Source organism: Aplysia californica, unplaced genomic scaffold, assembly GCF_000002075.1.
Source record: "Aplysia californica isolate F4 #8 unplaced genomic scaffold, AplCal3.0 scaffold00038, whole genome shotgun sequence".
Classification (NCBI taxonomy): domain Eukaryota; kingdom Metazoa; phylum Mollusca; class Gastropoda; order Aplysiida; family Aplysiidae; genus Aplysia; species Aplysia californica.
In genome coordinates, this window is record NW_004797308.1 from 740,725 (window position 1) to 760,681 (window position 19,957).

At 40.9% G+C, this 19,957-nt stretch overlaps 1 protein-coding gene across 3 annotated transcripts in view; it reads left to right on the plus strand.

The window, feature by feature from the left end:
• LOC101856320 (lysine-specific demethylase 5A) overlaps positions 1-19,957 on the plus strand; it is a 50,618-nt gene that overhangs the window by 21,534 nt on the left and 9,127 nt on the right. Inside the window, exons 18-33 of one of the 3 annotated variants that reach the window (XM_013091503.2) lie at positions 470-584; positions 1,090-1,281; positions 3,225-3,375; positions 3,771-3,888; positions 5,279-5,425; positions 5,935-6,143; positions 8,034-8,157; positions 8,864-9,058; positions 9,786-9,920; positions 10,337-10,517; positions 11,049-11,116; positions 12,092-12,253; positions 12,711-13,284; positions 14,616-14,857; positions 15,413-15,668; positions 17,513-17,776. In XM_013091503.2, coding sequence (XP_012946957.1) covers positions 470-584; positions 1,090-1,281; positions 3,225-3,375; positions 3,771-3,888; positions 5,279-5,425; positions 5,935-6,143; positions 8,034-8,157; positions 8,864-9,058; positions 9,786-9,920; positions 10,337-10,517; positions 11,049-11,116; positions 12,092-12,253; positions 12,711-13,284; positions 14,616-14,857; positions 15,413-15,668; positions 17,513-17,776 — 3,133 coding nt within the window. The remainder of the gene's footprint in view (positions 1-469; positions 585-1,089; positions 1,282-3,224; positions 3,376-3,770; positions 3,889-5,278; positions 5,426-5,934; positions 6,144-8,033; positions 8,158-8,863; positions 9,059-9,785; positions 9,921-10,336; positions 10,518-11,048; positions 11,117-12,091; positions 12,254-12,710; positions 13,285-14,615; positions 14,858-15,412; positions 15,669-17,512; positions 17,777-19,957) is intronic. The other 2 variants (XM_005091953.3, XM_013091504.2) reach the window with 2 other exon arrangements.

Below are 19,957 nucleotides of genomic sequence, written 5' to 3' on the forward strand. Positions count from 1 at the left end.
TCCCAAGTCTCAAGCATCCCGATTTTCTCGATTTCGTTCTTGTGTATCCCAATTTTTATTTTTTTTTCATCAGATTCTTAGAAAAAAAATCTTGCCTTTTCTTTTGCTGGGAAGCACCGATTTGGACTTTTTTTTATCAGCAGGGACTTGGAACGCTATATTCTAAAACGTCAATGCTGGACTAGTAGAAGTTATTTTGTTCTGTCTTGGGTTTCTTTTGGGAAGTCTCTCTTTATTTCTAATTTTTCTCTTATAAGAAGTGGATATCGGATTCTGGTGCAGTCTTTCCCATATTTTCTGTGTTGCTATTGTACTGATGTAATGTAACCTTTATTGTGCTTAATAAGCAGAAATGCAGTTCAACGGCTGTGAAAAACCTTTGAGATTTTTTACATTTTGCTTCTTTTTTTTTTTCTTGAGCTATGTTTTTGTTTTTATTTTATCCCCAACTCTTATGGTAATTCTTCAGGGTACCATCAATGCTGAGCGCGAAGCCTTTGAGCTGCTGCCTGATGATGAACGACAGTGTGACGTGTGCAAGACCACATGCTTTTTGTCCTCAGTCACCTGTTCTTGTCAGCCCAGTGAGTATTTTCTTCTTCTCTGTGATAGTAGAAGTTATTTCATTTTAGCCTCACATTTGAGAAAAATGATACACTGTGCTGTTGTTGCATTGTGCAGGGGTTACTTGGTTCTATTAAGTTGTCCTACAGTGAGATGGCATCTCTAGCGTGATCCCAAATAGAGTGATTCTTTGTTACCTTTTTGTAGAGATTGTTTTTCTCTGAGGATACAGGGTGTTGGAAAGTGCTACTGTATGGGTTCTTATACTTTCCTGCTTGATCATCATCTTGCTTTTTCTGAACACCACACGACTATACATTTGTGCCTACAAATTTCTTTTCATCTGGTGTACCAATTCATAAGTAAGCAGTAAAGATTCTGGCGAAAATCCTGTGCCACTTTGCCACTCTCCCTAATGTTTGGAAAGGTTAGGAGAATGAGTACCCTAGCTTGTGTAATGTGTTTGCTAATGCTTATACAGTGGAGTTTTGGCAGAACATAATGAATTTTGTGATTGGTCCTCAGGTCGCTTAGCTTGTTTGTACCACGTAGAGGATCTGTGTGACTGCCCAGCGTCGCAGCATGTTTTGCGCTACAGATACACCCTCGATGAACTTCCCAGCATGCTCCATCGACTAAAGGTGCGTGCGGAATCTTACGACAACTGGAACATGGTTGTGAGGAATGCTCTCGAAGCTGCTGGAGATGAGAAACTTGGTAAGTTTCTGTAGAATGAACTGATTGAAAGAAAAGGCACAAAATTAAAATAGAGGCGAACTGCTCTAATGACCACCTGTCCAAGACAACCACCCCAGACAAACGACAAACAGCCGCCCACCACCTCACCCCTGAAGCATTTTTCTTTATTATAATGATTCTGTTCAAGTGGACCATCTGTCTGAGATGACCACTTTTCTCCTTGAAAATGGGTGGTCATCTTGGACAGGTTCGACTGTCCTTTAAAATGTGTGTAAAATTTGTTAGTTGGTTCTTGAAAGAATTATTGTCAGGTACCTGTCTAGAAGAAAAGTGCAACAAAATGTTTGACAAGTCTTTCGTCAACTTGGGGAATTAATCCGTGGCTTCATTGGATTGTGCTTCTAAGAATGTCGTTTTAATGACTATTTGGTTTATATTCATGAAAATGAAAATCGTGGCTGTTTTGAGTGATATATGTGCTTAACTCGTTGAAGGCGCAAGTTTTTCACCTAGAATTTCCCTGGAAACGCACGATTTTTACCTAGTTAAAAAAAAATCAATGTGATAAACCTATCAACTGTACAGTTATAAAATTGGACACAAAGTAAGATCATCATGTATAATCACATAAAATGTGAAAAAGCACATTATACGTAAATGTGAAAAAAACCTCTTTTTATGAGCTAAGCACATGGATGGCAGAATTGACTGTAGTCAAATAGGATGGTTTCAATCAAGTAATACAAAGTGATATTATCTATAAGAATAGTGATATTGCCAGGAGCATTGTCGTCTCCTGAATCAATAATCCCGATCCCTTCATTGGTTGTGAAAGGAGCATCCAGCAGCTCTCTGTTTCTTGTTCATGTAAAAAGTAGGTCAGGTCTGTGTGTTTGGCAGATTGCTGATAGGAGACAATTCGGATGATCAATGGTCAAAGGGATACAACCACAATAAAATTAAATGTTTTAACTAACACTGGGAGTCATTCCCCTTGAGATTCTATTAGTTTTGAGGTATTAAAATAAAATTTGCAGGCGCGTCTTCATCGTTTGTTGACCTTGCCGGGTCCCCGACGTCTTCAATGAGTTAATGTTTCACAACCATTGTGCTGTGATTATGAACCTTTCTTGTCATAGAGACCCTCTTGATTGAAACTTTACCTTAGTGTTACTTCATTTAGCTTTATCCAGCTGATTGTACTGCTAACTGACAGGAGTAATAATTCTAATATTTAGTTTAGAACATGGTTTTTGTCATATTCTATATTATTTTTGTCTTGCTCGCATTTTTGCTAATTGGAGAATAGCAATAGCGGTTTGGTCCTTTGATTCGACCTTCTATTTCTATCTGCAGATCTGGGTTTTCTCCATTTCTGTCCACAACCATAATTATTGCCATGTGCTTCTCATTTGTCATAATCATCATTCGCCTTTTTTCACCCTGGTATTGAGTATAGGCTGCCAAGAAGGGCTCTCCACCTGTCTCTGTTCTGGACAATATTCTCCACCTCCAGCCAGCTGTGTCCCATATCACTACCTCAGACTGACAAAGTTCTGTCTGCCCAATACCTAGTTTTGAAAAATTTGATGTAAAAGATTTTGAGTTTCAGATCATGTCAAACTCTTTCTAATGCAATTCTTTGAATATCTTGATAACGATTCTGAATAATGTTATGATTTTGATAGAGCAGGTAGAACATTTGGTCTATGGTCTTTATAGTAATTTATAAAAAACAAACAGTCTAAAATATGAGATAGAACTTGGTAATTCTGAGGTAGGGATTTGCCTGAGATCAGACAGCCTGTTGTTCCCGCCTCTGATGGATCTTAGCCTTCTTCTCTTTCTTCTCTCCTGGGGGGGGAGGGGGGGGGGCGGCTCCATCTTAGTCTTCTCATTACGTATCACTAACATACTTTGCTGATGTTGAGACTATTATAACGTTCTGTTTCTGTGAACAGAACTCGGCGAGCTGAAGGAACTGATCGCTGAGGCAGAGGACAAGAAGTTCCCAGAGTCTGACCTACTACAGACCCTGGTGAGTGCCGTGACGGAGGCAGAGAAGTGCTCCAGTGTGGCCGCTCAGCTGGTCAGCAAGAAAGTCAGAACCAGGTAATGCAACTTGAATTCCTTATTTGTTGGAATTGGTGGTTTGGGGTACCATGATTTTGATGAATATGAATTTTAGATTAGGAAGTGCTAAACTCGATGGGGTTCTTTTGGGGTACCATGATTTTGAAAAATATGAATTTTAGATTAGTAAGTGCTAAACTCGATGGGGTTCTTTTTGGTTAAAAGAAGTGGAAACTAACTTTGATCTAATGATGTCACATTAGTTAGGAATAAAATAAATCTGAAATTATTTATTTTGACTGATTAGTGTAAGACTCCAGTTTGAAAAGTGATGTATATTGAGTATTACACGGAGCAGTCGATTTGATGCATGTGTTTCTTTCTGTATGGAAGGAATAGCAGTATTTGATTTGCAATATGATGTTTTGTTACAGGAATCGACAGTCCATTGAGGGCAAATATGTCGCAAAGTTGACTCTGGAGGAACTGAACTGCTTCTATGAACAAGTCATCGGACTTCCCTGTGTTATCAAAGAAACCAAGTCAATCAAAGTGAGTACACATGTTCTGTTTAACATATACTTCTGGGAAAACATTTTAGTGTTTACACATTTGTGTAAAAATCGTGGCAATTTTGTTAAAATGGCAACACATTTTGAAATTCATCTTTATGATTCCAGTATGCAAGTGAAATTCCAATTTTATTTTTTATGGATCTCTCTAGGGATGTTCAGTTTACAGTACATACAAACTTAAATTCAAAATCTCATGCATACTGGAATTCATAAAAATTACATTATATATGCTCAGTGTCGTGCCAATGCAGACAATCAACACACCCTTGCTGGTTGCCACTGTGCAGCTTCCTGTATTTGTGCTGGGGTTATTGTGTCTTGCTCAAGTATACACCCAAGTGACCACCCACCAGAACGTTGTGTCACGGACGTATGCTTGACATTGTGAGCCAGAACTCACTACCACTTGGAAGTTTGTGGGGTCGTTTCCTTAGAATTACAAAATTATATTTGACATGTTTGGCAGTTTTGATTTAAGAAGACCATGAGGCCAGAAACCAAATTTTCAATTTGCTCTTTCAAAATCATAAGATTATATGGAGTCGTTATCATGATATTCAAAGTAAAGCGTAAGGAAAAGCTTGACATGTTGTGAAACTCAAAATTGTTTACGTCAAATTTCTCAAAACTAGGCTCTGAGCAGATAGAACTTTGTAAATCTTGGATAATGAGGTGTTTACATTTCCTATTGCTTAAACTCCTGCTTGTTCTACATGGGTCTCTGTATTCTGCTATTTAGCGGATTTCCGCTTCCGCCATTTCCTCCGCTAAACTCCTCTACCGCTACACTTTTACTTGAAATTATCCTAGCATTCTCGACTTAAACAGTATAATAATAATAATAATAATAATAATGGGTGTCTCCCTAAATGGTCTTCTGTCGCGATCTCGAGGAAAGTTTCTCCTTTTTTTAAAATTCTGAGTTGAGACCCATGGTTCTAGTTGTCTTACTAGATATAGCCAGCTGGCTGTCTGGCCGAGGGTGTCATCTCTGCCTTGGGGGCCTTCGAAGTTGACCTGCAATGATCTGCCGTTCAATTCACTGGTGATGCACTGATCATGCTGTCAATGACTTTAATTATGTCCATCCATATTAGTCTCTGCATTTCTGCTGCCCTCCTCCTTTCTGTATGTAGGTGGTTGCTACAATGCCACAGAATGAAGGTTGGTGGTTGGGGGGTGCTGAGGTGTGGTTTGCTCCTTTTTTCCTATCAAACATCTGTCATCCTTATCTCCCCTTTTCTATTTTGTTACTCCCTTTTAATGCCTCTAAGCTTTCGCACATATATGACTTAATTGTGTTGCAAGTGCAGTAAAAGCCTTACTAAAACAACAAATAGTAAATATTCTGAATGTTTATGTTTCAGGAACTGCTAACCCGAGTGCTGGATTTCCGTGTGGAGGCACAAGAAGCTCTGGAGGCAGAGACACCTGACTCTGAGCAAGTGGAGGCTCTTATAGAGTTTGGCATTGGCTTGGATGTCGACCTCCCAGAGATCCCTAAACTGAAACAGGTGATTGCTCTCTCATCTCTGGTGGGAGGTAATGTAATAAACTTTCTCTGTGCCTGAAGTACTGAAATATGAATGCATGTGTGAGCTCAGGATCCATTTTTATTCTGCGGCTGTGTTTTGACTTCTGTGTGGTGTTTTTGACTCTCAAAAACTTTTCTTCGATTAAATTGCAAACAACACATGGAGTTGTACTTTTTGTAAAATTTGATTGTGCAGATGTTCCATGGGTACTATGGAAGGGTCTCCCTCTACCTCTTTACTCTGAGCACTGCTGTCATCTTTGTCAGCTTCGTGACACTTACTTAATAACCTTCATCATCATCATCATCATCTTTTTTCATTCAATGAATGAATTGTCGTTAATTGCCCAGGTGTTCAGTCTATTTATGAACCTTAAAATCTTATAAATTGTAAAAAATCAAAATTTTAATTTAGAAGAAGTTGCTGTTCTGTCAAAGACTTTCTTTTGTTGTTACTGAAACATCCCTTGTTGATGTTTTCACCTGTAGGTTCTGCAACAAGCCAGGTGGCTGGACGAGGTACGCAGTTCCATGCGAGAACCGAACTCGGTGACTCTAGACACTATGCGCAAGCTGATAGAGTCCGGTGTCAGTCTGGCACCACATCCAGCTGTAGAAAAGGCCATGGCTGAGCTACAAGAGCTACTGACTGTCAGCGAGAGGTGGGAGGAGAAGGCTCGCATCTGCCTGCAGGCCAGGTCAGTGTCTCTCTGGAGATCTTGTTAATTAATGTTTCTGTTTTATGGAGCTGAGGAATGAATGATTGAAGGGACGCGACTTGCAGATCCCAGTTCCTTACTTTCTATTGTTTGTCTGTTTTGTTTTTTACTGGCACTAGCGTTTGTTTTTTGTTGTTATATTTATACCTCTTCTTTTGAATTAACAAACATGGGTGCATTTGACATGATTTGAACAATGGTGTGAAATTATGTGCAAGATGTGGTTGTGTCGTACATTCCCTTTTGTTGCGTTTTTGTGCCAGGGATTCCTTATGTAGCAATGCCAATCGGGCTTTCCCGCGCGGTGAAAATTTGGTCCCGGTTTGCGGGCGACTTTGCGGACCTGGCCGAAGCGTAGGTGACTAACTTTGTCAACCTCGGTCTGCTCTATTTCTGAACCAATCTGAATGAAACTCGGCTACCAATCAGAAAATTGGACGTTGAAGTTTGTACACATAAATTAACCTATACTTTTGGTGTCGGGAACACTTTCGTATCGTGTACACTGAAAACTATAAGGAGTTTGAATTTCAACGCCGAGATGGTAATAGATCTATCTATCCTCTATAGTGTGCTCAAATTTGATTGTTCTGTGTCAAGTAGTTGTATAGATCCGATCATAAATGCACGACTACCCCCCTATCCAAAGCGGCTTCGCACGGAGACCGGCCATTTTCCCCTCACTCTGGTGGCAAGTGTATGTGACCTACAAATCCCCGCATGACTATTCCAGGCCCGTTCATTGGTCACTTGAAATAGGGCAATGGCGGGCGCACGCATCCGGTTGTTTTTCTCTCTATTCCCCTGTAACATCGCAATGGGGGTATTCCGAGGCGAGGTTATCTCGTCTCAGGGTGTTCGCGCCTCAACGGGGAAAAAGAATTTTTAATTGTACGGCATGCTAGATTGAATTAACTTATTTTTTACGGGTGGCATGGTCTAAAGTCATAAAAAACTTTGCAATTATTTATTCACGCTGCCGTAATATATTTTTAAAGATCCCATGTTGTGATACGATGCTATAGATAAAATGGACTCATCCCGACACCCCTTTTTTGCAAAATCGTAATATGTACACCAAAAAACTACGAAATGAGTAGTAATTCTGACTGCAGAAATGATTTCTACACCCAAAAACACATCGGGTAGCCAAGTTTCTCTCTGACACTCTGATTAGTTACAGAGATATTGTCGATTTTCTTACAGAATCTGCTACTGCGTGGTCCACTTTTTAGGAGTATTTTCCTATATGTGGGTCATCTATATTTTGCCGACCTTTACAACCCCATAACTTTTTTTATTTATGAACCGATTCTTAAAATTCAAGAAGCATAATTCTTAGAATTTAAAATTCTTTCTTAGGTACCAAATAAAAAAGGGCTAAACTGAAAATTTTAATTTTCATTGGCATTGCTACCTTATGTAAATTATAGTTTTCTTGTAGGATTTACAAAAACATTGTAGAAAGGTTTAGCAATCATAAAGCAAGAGGAACGAGCCATACTAAATATATATATACACAAAAGAACGTACTACTCGTTGGAGAGGTAGACAGTGACTGGCGATTATTTGCAGAGGAACGGACCTTGGACACAGCACAGCTACATGGCACACTGAGCGACACTCACAAAGATTGTGACAAATGAGACAAGTGAACAGAGACGTAACAAGAAATATCAATACAGAAACATGTAGGGTCACATTTCAATCTGAAATTTGGGAGGGAGTTTGATTTCAGTACAGAAGCATGATACTGATTATAATCTTAGTGTTTATTTTTTGGACTTTGGCCTCTTTTTTTGAGGTAGTTTCTGTGGTTTTGACCATCTTGTACTGTGATCTCTGAGTTTCTCCTTTTTTTTACTTCAGACCCCGCCACCTGTTGACCACCCTGGAAGCCATCATTGCTGAGGCTCGCAACATTCCCGCTTTCTTGCCCAACATTGCCTCTCTGAGGGAAGCGGTGAAGAAGGCTAAAGAGTGGATACAGAAGGTATATAGTTGCCTATTTATTGTTGCTCCATTATTTCCCTGCACATCTTCAGGAAGTTCAAAAATAAAGAAAATCATCTCAGAAAAAATGGAGCCAAACCTTATAGTGCACAGTGAATTTTTTTAATCATAGAAAGCAAGAATTTTTTTACCCTCATTTTTTCCCTGATATGCAATTGAACGTGTGAGTGCTAATACATTCCTTTTATGTGGTTATGTGCAGTCTGGCTATTTTTGGCTTTACATGTTTGTAAGTGCGTAAACTCTTGTGGATCTAAATATATGTATCTGCTTATGTAGACATATTTAAAATGTATCATGCCAGAGGGCTGGGAGCAAAATCACTCCTGCCACACCCAGTTCCATGCTGAAGGAGACAGCTCTTCTGGCTCAGAATCTGTTGTAAAGCTGATTTTAAGCCTTATCTTTTAGTGTATACGTGTCAGAGACGCAGCAGTACATAAGGATACAGCTTAAATTGTTCAAGGGGGCCACCCATTATTGAGGAGAAGAATGATTGTCTCAGACAGGTGGATGTCTTGGAGACTCTTATAATATTTTTTAAAAAACACTGGGGTAGAAGTGGTTGTTTTGTACAGGTGATTGTCTTGGACAGGTGCCGTGAGAGCAGGTCTGACTGTATTTGTTGTGCTTTAACTGGTTTTTATCGATAACCGTTTGTTTGACGGGATGTTTTTGCCTTCCAGGTGGAGAGCATTCAGAGTGTGGAGCAGTACGCTTACCTAGAGGTGCTGGAGGGCCTTGTGGCCAAAGGGCGACCTGTCCCTGTCAGGCTGGACCAGTTGCCCCAGCTGGAGTCACAGGTGGCAGCTGCCAAGTCATGGAAGGAGAGGACGGCACGCACCTTCCTCAAGAAAAATTCTTCCTTCACGTTATTGGAGGTAAGAGAAACAGTCCACAGAAAGAAAAAAAATACAGTTGAAATTGTGTAAGACGGCCACCCATTGTCAAGGAGAAAAGGGGCCATTTTGATAGGTGGATGTCTTACGTAGTGTCGTTGTAATGTAAAGAAAAAAATACAAGGGGGAAATGGGAAGTGGCCTTTAGAGTAGGTTCCATTGTATTCCTTTTGAGCATCTGCTCGTCTTTTTAACCCTCTCAACATTTGTTCAAGCAAATGAGTGTGTAGAGTGGGAGTATTCCAGCTACGTTGTTTGCCAGGCCTGGGAGTAGGTTGGGTGGCCAGTGTGCCTAGGAGGAACAGTATTACATCATGGTATCACGACTTGCACAACAAGGACACGTTTTTGTTTGTTACCACTATTTAAGCAGCTGGTCATGGCTGAAAAGCAGTTAGCTTTCCAGTCTTAGGGAAAGATGAGGTACTGCTTGAAAACCTGAGTGTGATTACTGGTATTTTGAAGGATGTTTTATTTTTGTTGTATATGCCCAATTTGCTATCAGTTTTGTGAGCATGCAATTGGGAGCTGATGAAATGATGGATGTGGTTTGTCATTTTTTCAAATTTGTTTGATAGTCTTTTTTTATGCTTATTATAAGGAGAACTGTACATAATTGACAAATTGTTATCTAATGTTAGACATTTTTTTTTTCAAGTTTATCATGTCCTTAACTGTTTCTAATACTGAATTTATTGATCTCCCTCAGATTTTGTCTCCTAGGACAGACATCGGTATCTACAATGGTGGTCGCTGCAAGAAAAAACGTTTGAAGGATGGAGACAAGAAGGAAGGGGATGGGGTTACAGATTATGCTAGCGATGACAGCAGAAATTCTGGTGTGGTAAGTTGCTGCTACAATTTATTAATGATAAATACCTTTTTTGGGGTCAAATTCTAGCTTGAGTAAAGTTGGTTTTCTGAAATTGCTAGTTCTGTTTCGTCAGTGAGACTAGTTGAAAAGGCCAGAGGAAGTCTGAATAGTGCTTTGTCTCTCGGAAATTATTCAGCTGTTGTGTAATTAATTCATAATGCCTTGAGAGTCTTTGATCTTAACTATATCTATGTGTAATTACCTTCTCAAATGGCTAAAGTTCTTTTAAGTTCATTAAGACATTCCATGCCAGAAAATGTCTTAATGACTGCTGTTTGTACTATGTCATATTCTGCTGGTTTGGGGGATTTATATCCTATATATTAAATGTGTACAGGTTTTTTTTTAGAGTCTAAGCATTGCTTTGCATTGGGTACACTTTTCAGTCCATCCTGACCCAGGTGGCAGCGTTCAAGATCGGGGAGGAGAAAGAGGTGGAGCTGATGCGTGACCTGCGCACACGCAACATGGAGAAACGACATGACAGTGACGCAAAGTTTTGTGTGTGCCGCAAGCCAGTGGCCGGCTTCATGCTGCAGTGTGAGCTCTGCAAGGACTGGTTCCACAGTGAGTAGAACAAGGATCAAGTTGATTGAGTTTTGGACTTCACACAGTTTGGGAAAATCTGTCCTTAAAGAGATTTCTTGGTTGGGGGGCATCTTTTATGGTTGACGAGTGAATTCTGGATAAACAAAATGTCTCTGAAATATTGGACGCATCAGGTTTAAATGATATTGTTCACATATTAACTTCCTTGTGAATGGAGATTTTTTTTCTATGGATTAAAATTCTGCTAGTTTTTGAAAATATATCACATAGCTTTTTTGGGATGTGTTTTAGAGAGTGGTGGGAATTCTGTAGTTTTATCCTTTTTAAGAATGATTTTTTTCGCTTTTTGTTCTGTAAATGATGGGTTTATGCCGTGACAAAGAAAAGGATTGGACCTGTCATGCTTTAATCACTTTTGCACCTAGTTTCACCTTTTTCTAGGAAATGGGAACCATTAGCTGTTTACAAAAAAGTAAAAAAAAAAAGCAAAACTGTTGTATATCTGACAAGATTAACCAGTGCTGTGTGTGTGTCTGTGTGGTCCATCAGGTACCTGTGTCTCCTTCCCTAAGTCAGCCAGCATCAAGAACAAGACCTCACAGGCAGCCATCATGCAAGTAAGTGGGTTGTTTTAAATTTATTTTACTGGAAGGACATGAGGCTTTGACTTGTCAACATTGTGATGTAGCAGGGTAATGAATGAATATTTTGCTGTGGATACTGGATCATTATGTGCTGACCAGCATGTAAAAACCATATTTAGTACGATGCCCATTATCTGGATGAGCCAAGTTATTTTTGGTTTTGAAAGTTTGGCAGCTATGCAGGAGCAAATTCTAGTGGTTTTATAATGGCCCTGTGTGGACAAATGTGAGGAATGCTGACAAAATGAGATACTTCTCGCAATCCACAAATGGAGGTATTGGCAAAAAATTGACACGAGGGCCAAATTTGTAGAATTTCTATTGATGCGATATTCTTTAACTATAACATGCCTTTTATTATTTTATACTTTTAAATTGTTAAAACTTCACCTGTAAGCGTGATGTATCGATTTCCATAAGGCTTGAATCTGAGAAGTAACTCATGTTGTCTGCACACGTCACAAATGTTCACTTTTTGCAGGGAACAGCTGACTGATTTTTCTTTTCATGCAAGATCGTTGTTGTGACTTTCTCTCCCCAGAAAATTTTTTCTGTGATGATTCTGGCTTCAGTGTAGGGATAACTTTTTGTTCCTTTAGCTGACATAAATTGTTATAGCATTAGACCCTCATCAATTAAAACATTTTAAATTTTATTTTTGGGATATATACAGGCTCCCCAACTGTCCCTATTTCTTGGGTCTGTCCTGGTTTCAGCAATTGGGAATCAGAGAGCCTTATCATATATATACTATACCAAAAACCAGTCCTACTTGATTCAATTTTGTTCCTTGCTACGTAATCTGATGTTTTACGCTGGGTGTCCTTGACTGGGTTTTGAAAAAGTTAACAAGCCTGTGAATATGTAAAGCATGTAGCGCCACCCAATAGGATGACTTTGTTATTTATGTTGATGGTTATATATTCGTTTCTCCATGTGCACCACCAGGCCACCAAAGAGATGAAGTTCCTGTGCCCGTTATGCCTGCGCTCCCGGCGGCCGCGTTTGGAGACCATACTGTCACTGCTGGTGTCTTTGCAGAAGTTGCCGGTGCGCATGGTGGAGGGGGAGGCTTTACAGTGTCTCACCGAGCGGGCCATGGCCTGGCAGGTAGGTTGTGGTTGTTGGCTTACCATGTGATATGTTTTTGGTTAGACTGGAGCGGTTTTGTGTGGGGTTTTTTTCATAATGGTGACTCCTCATGTTTTTTTTTATAGAGAGGTCAAAATGATCTGAAATGAGTTTATGTGTGTGTGTGTGGGGGGGGGGGGTTGTCATTTTGGGTGTTTAGATTAAAAGTTAATGCCTCCTTTTCCCATTTTGAGGCTCTAGTCACAAATTCTATTTCAACTTGGTTCTGACACTTTGTACCTTTTTTGTAAGATTCAAAACACTTTTGCCCTTACAGAAAGTTGACATGATAAGCTCATAAGTTATGAAGAGGTGTACGAATTTTATATTGAAAGTGCATTTAAATTGTGTGTTGAAAGGACTGTTAAAATCCAATTGAAATCCCGTAAAGTACTGAGCTGATTTGTATTCCCCCCTCCCCCCTGTTGTGTGGCAGGATCGTGCTCGGCAAGTCCTGACCACCACGGAGATGGCTTCGGCGATGGCCCAACTAAGCGTGATGAGTCAGCGCATGGTGGAGGCGGCTGCGCGCGAGAAGACAGAGAAGATCATCCATGCCGAGCTGCAGAAGGCGGCCAACAACCCCGAGCTGCAGCCACACCTGGCCTCGGTCACTCAAAGCGCTTTTGGAAACCGTGGCGACTCGATGCCGGGGGAACATATAGACATGATGACCAACGGAGATGCTGGGCATGTCGGTCACGCTAGCAACGGTCTAGCCGTCCTCACGAGCGCAGCCAAACAGCAGCTGTTGGGGGGAAGGAACTCGGACGGGCATGGCGTTATGAACGGGAAAGACTTTGATTCCTCGAAAGAGGCTAGTGTCGGTGTGAACATGGATGACCCACTGTCTCCCAACGGCGGGGATTTGTCTCCACTCCCTCAACCGTTAGTCCCCGCGCCCAACCCCATGTCGCAGGACATCGGAGCCGAGATTGATATCCCATCAGCTACTTCTCTAGGCATGTCGTCGGAGCATGCTTACTCCTCTGTCTCCAAGGGAATGTCCAGTGAGTATTTGATTGTGAATAATGATGGGAGTGAATTTTAGGGGATTTTTTAATGATTTAATGAATGGATGAACTTGCTGACTTTTGTTGTTGAAAGAATGAATGTTGGGGTGTTGGTTTTTTTTTTTTTGGGGGGGGGGGGGGGTTGTGTGTGTGTGATTTTGGATGTCTTAGAAAAACATTACCAGTTACCCGGCAAGTGTTCTTCTAAGAAAAGAGTCTGAATGGTGATGGTGAACGTCCAATGCTTCGTCCGTCCTCTACTTTCCTACTTTGAAGTGTGTGGAGTTCATGGTCCTGGTTACTTCTGTCTTTTTTGTATAAAAGCTTTTAGAGCAAATAAGGGAGTTTCTTTTTCTGAAAAGCGGGTGGTTGGCGGATGCTCTGGTGTGGTTTGCCCCTTCTTTCCTATCAAAGATCTGTCTTACTGATCGCTCCTGCTTCTTTTTTGTGTTTGTTACTCTCTTGTAACACCTTATGTTCGGCCCTTATATGACCTTACTTTGTTGAAAGAGTTGTTAAACTTACTTTTAAAAAAACAACAATGGCTGGTCTTATGCTTGTTCTCAGATTGACACTGGAGACAGAGCAAATGTCAAAGGAAACAGTTAAACAGACAAAAACTTGATGCTACATGATTTCACACCATGTAAAGTAACATATCAACTTAAGTTAAAAACATTGGGGGGGGGGCTGCAATGTGTTCTCAAGGATGAATGAAATCAGGGCATCTTATGCCTATTCTTTTTTCTCTCTACTTCTTACTTAAGTAAATGTTTTTAGTATCCATTTTTGTGTGGGTGTTGGTGTCACATAAAATACAATTAGAACAAAGGCCTCTCTGTGGATGTGGACTGTCTACATGTTGAGTTTGTTGCCACCTCTTGGAGTTACTCAGTGTGAAGCATCTTGCACCCAGTCAAGTCAGTATACCCTGAAACCATGTAAAATGGATTGTCAACACGGGAACCGGATGTTTTAATGGTGAATTTAGAATGTAATCAGCAGTGACTTGACTTTGGTCTGATTAACTTAATTAAGGGATTTGTATCTGTGTTCATTTCTTTTTTTCTTTTTTTTTTTTTTGTCCCTGCTATTGTGTTCATTTCTAGTGTTCAGGGAAGAGCAGGTTTGGGTGGGAGGGGCGGGGGAAGATACTTTTAACCTTGAGTGAAAAACCTTAACTTGACTGGTTGTATGATAAACAGTTCTGAAAATAAAGCGATATTTTATCCAGGTGATGGTGGCTATAGAATTTCACACATGTAGACATTCCACCCGATTGCAAAAAAAAAAAAAAAGGTACACAATCCTATCTTGTTTTATCGTAGTTTTTGGGATTGACTTCTCTCCAGATGGGTCACCCCGCAAGAACCCTCGCAAGTCGCCGTTGATGCCGCGCCAGTGCGACGGGCCGGTGCTAGACGTGGCGGAGACCAAGCGGGCCCAGCTGGAGGAGCTGATGATGGAGGGAGACCTGCTGGAGGTGGCTCTGGACGAGACACAGCACATCTGGAGGATCCTGCAGGCGTGTTACAGCCGCGCCGAGCCCAACCGCTACACGGATATGGAGGTAAGGGTTGTTTTTTTTAGCTCATCACTCTCCAAGAGTTTGAGTTTGAGTAGTGGGTCAGAAATTGGAATTCTTTTGTAACAAACCTGTTTCTTTACGGAACCATCCTTACACTTTTTCCTGATTGGAGTTACTGCTCTCCCTTTTCAATAAACTTGAGAGTATGGAAATTGTGTTCTGTCTTTATTTTGATGTTGTTGCTTTCATGTATGGGGTGGAACTTTAAACGACGTTTTAATATTTTTGGATTTTGTGTGCAAGATTATCATGGCAGTTGTGAAATGAGCTTGACGCTGTGTTTGTTTAGAAATCTTTTTAACTGGCAAATTGAAAGATTGTGTAGATTTTTTTTTGTTTGGTTCAAAATATTCACTCAAATAATCGGTGGTTTACTGTCAATTTGTCAATTTGTTATTGTTATGAACAGATGTGTGTGCGAGTGTGTTCTTTAACTAACAGTCCTAGTGACTGGAACTGTTGTAGTAATTTTCTATGTTGCAAGCACGCCTGTTTCACATGGATGCATTTTTCCTTTGTTTTGTGTTCCCATCTCAGGTGTCTGGCCAAGGTCTGTTTGAACGTGGCCGAGACAAAAAGGAACAAAAGAAAAAGGATGGGGTTCTCAAAACCAAGGAGAAGCTGAAACGTAAGAAGGCAGCTGGGGAGAGGCTCAGTGATGTTGTCATCAAGAGAATCAAAGTGGAAAACGGGATGGAGACCATCATCAAGAAGAAGAAGATGAAGCAGCAGCAGCAGCAGCAACAGCAGAGGAAGAAAGATAACTCCGGGGACAGTAAAGAGGGGGTCAAAGGTGAGATTCTGACACCAGCTTGGGCTTTGAAATGTCTGATCGACTGGTGAATGCATCTAGGTTCTGGTTATTAACCCTCGTCCTGTGGGGGCCAGGTTTGTGTCACCCGATAAGCTTATTTCGGCACCTCGCCTGCGTTCTGGTTCCGAGGCGGTCTAGCCCCTGGCTCAGCGCATGCACACCGCGCATCATCTCACATGAAATTGGGTCGCGAGTCGGATCCCCATTCACGCAGGTCAAGTTTGTGTGCGTCAGTCTGCTTGAGTTTGTGTGTATTTGTGGCCTTCTTCTAGAAGCGCCTGCGTTGGTTTGTAATCGAGGCATACGTCTCATTCAAAACATGCCAAGTTGGTAGCTCTAGATGTTCGTCCAATAAAATTATAGAAGAAATTGACCCACTTAGACCTGAGGAGCTCGAAAGGATAGTCAGGAAACAAGACTTCCATTTTTCTATACAAAATCTTTCAAATGAGCTTGATTTTGTATGAAATGATACTACCTGATAAAAAATAAGCTTTTTTGATAGTTTTGAATACCATTGTGCAGGAACAAAGAACAAAACATTTGGAAATTGACCTACATTAACCCCTTTCGAACCACAGGTCATTCATCACAACAAGGGCATATAGAAAGGTTATTCGAATGGGCGTAACTACCTATGTCTTATCAGCTTGTGAGAGGGGGTTATTCATGTGTTTGTAACACTTTATAAATAGAAAGCTATGAAAGATAGAGCGTTATTTTCATCATCGATTAACACACTCCCGCGGTATTCATGGCGAAAACGCGCTCTGTACACCAACAGTACACACTGAGTGACCCCGGTGGCCTGCCCGGAGCGTCCGACGTAATCGGTTGCTGATAAGATTCGCATCTCAGCTCAGACGCAGGACAAGAGTTGATGTTTATGAAAGGTTGTTTTTTTTTTTCAAATTTGAATTTTATTTTTTTATAAGCAGTGTGACAAAAGGTTTGTGCTCCTTAATAATTCTGTTGGCCGGTCAAATAGTTCCTTTGACTGATATTGTTCTCAAGAGGGATGCAGAATATTACAGCTATTATGCACTTACTGCATTCACTTGTAATAAACATTACAACACAGATACATTTGTGGAATTATTTTTACCCCCTGGGACGGTGGCACCGACTGAAGTGTCTTTAAGCCATTCCCAAAGGGGGGACATATCTCGTTCAAGCATAGTAGAATTGTAAATGGGCTGATTCATGTCACGCTCATAACTGTGCCTGATCTACAACAGGGAACTGCTGCTTTTTCTTTCCTGATCCTTACTATTGTAATTTCCTCTACTTCTTTTGTATGTTTGTCACTCCCTTGTGACCTGCTATTTTGGGGTGCCTTGATAGTCGAAGCAGACCTTGTGCTGTTGAAGCTAGAGAGGTGAGCAGTCTAAGTCTGATTCCCTGTAAAGAGTTCTCTGTTGACACCCACCCCTTGGCGCTCATATGACCGTATGCAGTTGCGAGTGCCGTAAAACCCTCTACTATTTTTTAAAAAATAAAAAATAATTTTATCAGATTTGTTACCTAGCTCTGATGTGGTTTCTTTTTCTGAGAATTATTTACTATCATATGCAAATGAGAACAGAAATCACTCTTTTGTTATCAACAGTCCTCCTCCTCTCCCATCTCACAATATGGATTAGAACTTCTTCTCTTTAGCAAATGATTGCTTTGTCTTTTTCTTCCAAAAGGTAAAGACATATGGTGTCTGGACTCAAAAGCTCGTGGTCCAGGATTCAAATCAGTAGCAGCCGCATTTATTACAAGTTGTATATTTCAATGAGTCTGTTATTAGTAAAGTCCTCCCTGACATCTGTCCTCAGGCAAAATAAAAGACACAGACAAGACCACAGAGGGAGGGGCTGGGGCAGATGTCAAGCCCAAACTGAAGAAGAAGAAAAAGGTTCAAGGTCAGACGCCAGCAGCTGCAGCAACGACAACGGCCAAGACACCAGAGGTGGGGAAACAGAAGGAGAAACGGCCCAAAGTGAAGCGGGAAAGGAAGGTGAAGGAGGAGAAGGTGGCCATGGACGAGAGTGATGATAATGACGAGGATTGCTCGGCCCCAAAGTGTCTACGACCCACGGGTGAGTGAATGACCTGGATTTGGGAAGTAATGTAGAGATGTAAATATTCCAGATTTTCTCTGATTTTGGATTTTGTACCCTTCCTATCGTGAAAGAAATGAAACCAACAATGAAAGACGATAGAAGACAGGAAATTGGATTTTTTTTTTTAGTGCTCGTGTTAGACCTGCATGTTTGCCGACAATCGTCTGAAATCCGACAATCGCGACGCGACCCGCGAGGCAGCCGATGCTTTCGCTAGGCCCACCTGTATCAGTCAATGTGCGTAGTGCGAGGCCTGGCCGACTGCCAGCGTCCCCCTTTTCTCACGTCGGCTTTGTCGGCACTTTCGTTTTCGTGCCGACCGCCGACGCGCGCACCGCCGACTGCCGACGTCGGCGTTTCCGACATAATTGTCGGAACCTGAGTAGAAATGCGAATACGAAAAAAGACGACGACCTAAATTATCTACTTTCAGTTTCGTGCTCGAGCGGCCATTTTGAATTTCGTTTTGTTGACAAATTCAATTGTTCAGATCGTGTGGATTCATTCCAGTCCGACTCACTTAGATAATAGAATCTAGATCTAGATAGATCTAGATTTATATAGATCATTATAGACCTCAATGGAGAATTCATATTCCAATTCTATTTTGTCAAACCCTATCAAAGGTTGTGCTGTAATATTAATGTTGGTAAAAGGCATTTCATCAGGTGCGTGAATTATTTATTTATTTAGAATCTAGACTCTAGACTCAGCTGAGCCCCTCTGTTCGGAATCGGATGCGGATTTCTAGTTCAAGGCCTATTCCTAGATCCTATTCACTTGTTCTTCTTGATCTAGATCTAGATCTAGATTTATTTAGTTTACTAGATCTAGATGTATATGGAGGATTCTTATTCCAATTCTATTGTGTTATTTGATATCAAACCCTATTATTGTAGATCTAGCAATATGTAGATGTAGGCCATTATATTATGCTCCTTGTAAGCCTTGTTTGTTTTGGGGTGTGGTTTTTTAATTTTAAAAATGTTTTTCATTTTGGACTTGTGCTGGCCTTTTCACATGAGGCTCGTTGCAGGTTCTTTTTTGGGGTAGGCCAAGGGGTAGGGGTAGGGTTAGGTCTCTTCTTTGTTGTGTTTGTTGGGGTGGTCGCTCGTTACTCGGAAGTCCTTCCTTATGACACCCACAAAAGCTCTTTTTTTTTGGGGGGGGGGTGCGCAAAATTTTCAGACAATCTGGTTGAGCCTCCCATGCAGGTCTATCGTGTACATCCGAATTTTTGGGGGTGAGCAAGTCTGGTCTTTTTCCAGTAGTCTTCTCAGCTTGTGTTCAGTTTTTTTTGTTCGTTTTGTAATATCAGTATATTTTCCGGGATACAGCCCAGTAAGCAAACTTGAATAAATTGTACTTGCATGGCTGTGGTGGGTCAAGGGATGAATTGGTTGGATTTTCTGTTTTGCCAAAATTTTTACTTTTTGTGGTGTAAGATACCCTTAAGTACATTTTGTGGTGTAAGATACCCTTAAGTACATAGCACAAGTAAATACACTATTCTTCTTGCAGATCTAATCAAGTTTTGTTTGTTTGGAAGTGAAAGCTGTAAAAATGGAACTGTTGGTGCTAGTATTGAATCAACACCATGTTTTATGCCTCTCATTGAGACACATTTGGATGCTGAACCGGAGGGCCACACTAAAAAGTCCTTTTTTTCCTACTCTTGTTTATGCCTATTGTCTTTTATTTCCTCCCCAATGCTGTATTTTGATCTTAAGTTTTTAGTTGATGTGTTCTCTGAAGACACACTTAGATAACACCTTCAGTATGAATTGGTAAAGTGGTGGAAAGGGTGGGGGGGGGGTGTGGTGTGTAAATGGCATCTCTACACAAAAGGGGAAAATGTGGCCCCTCTGATGATGTGATTAATCACTTCACAATCTGTGTTGAGGTGTGCAGGAGTGATGTCTCCTTGGTGCTTCCTCTGTCTTCTCCCTCTGTGTTCTTTTGAGTGGGTGGTTGGTGGGCACTCTGTCCTAACATCCTTATCTCTCCTCCTTCTTTTCTTGGTATGTTACTCTCTAGTAGCACTTCTAATCTTTTGGCGCTCATATGACCTATTTCTTTTGCTAGTGCCGTAAAACTCTTGCTAAAACTTTTTTCTATTGCCCTTACTTGTTTGTCTCTAGTTGGGCTTTTTTGCTA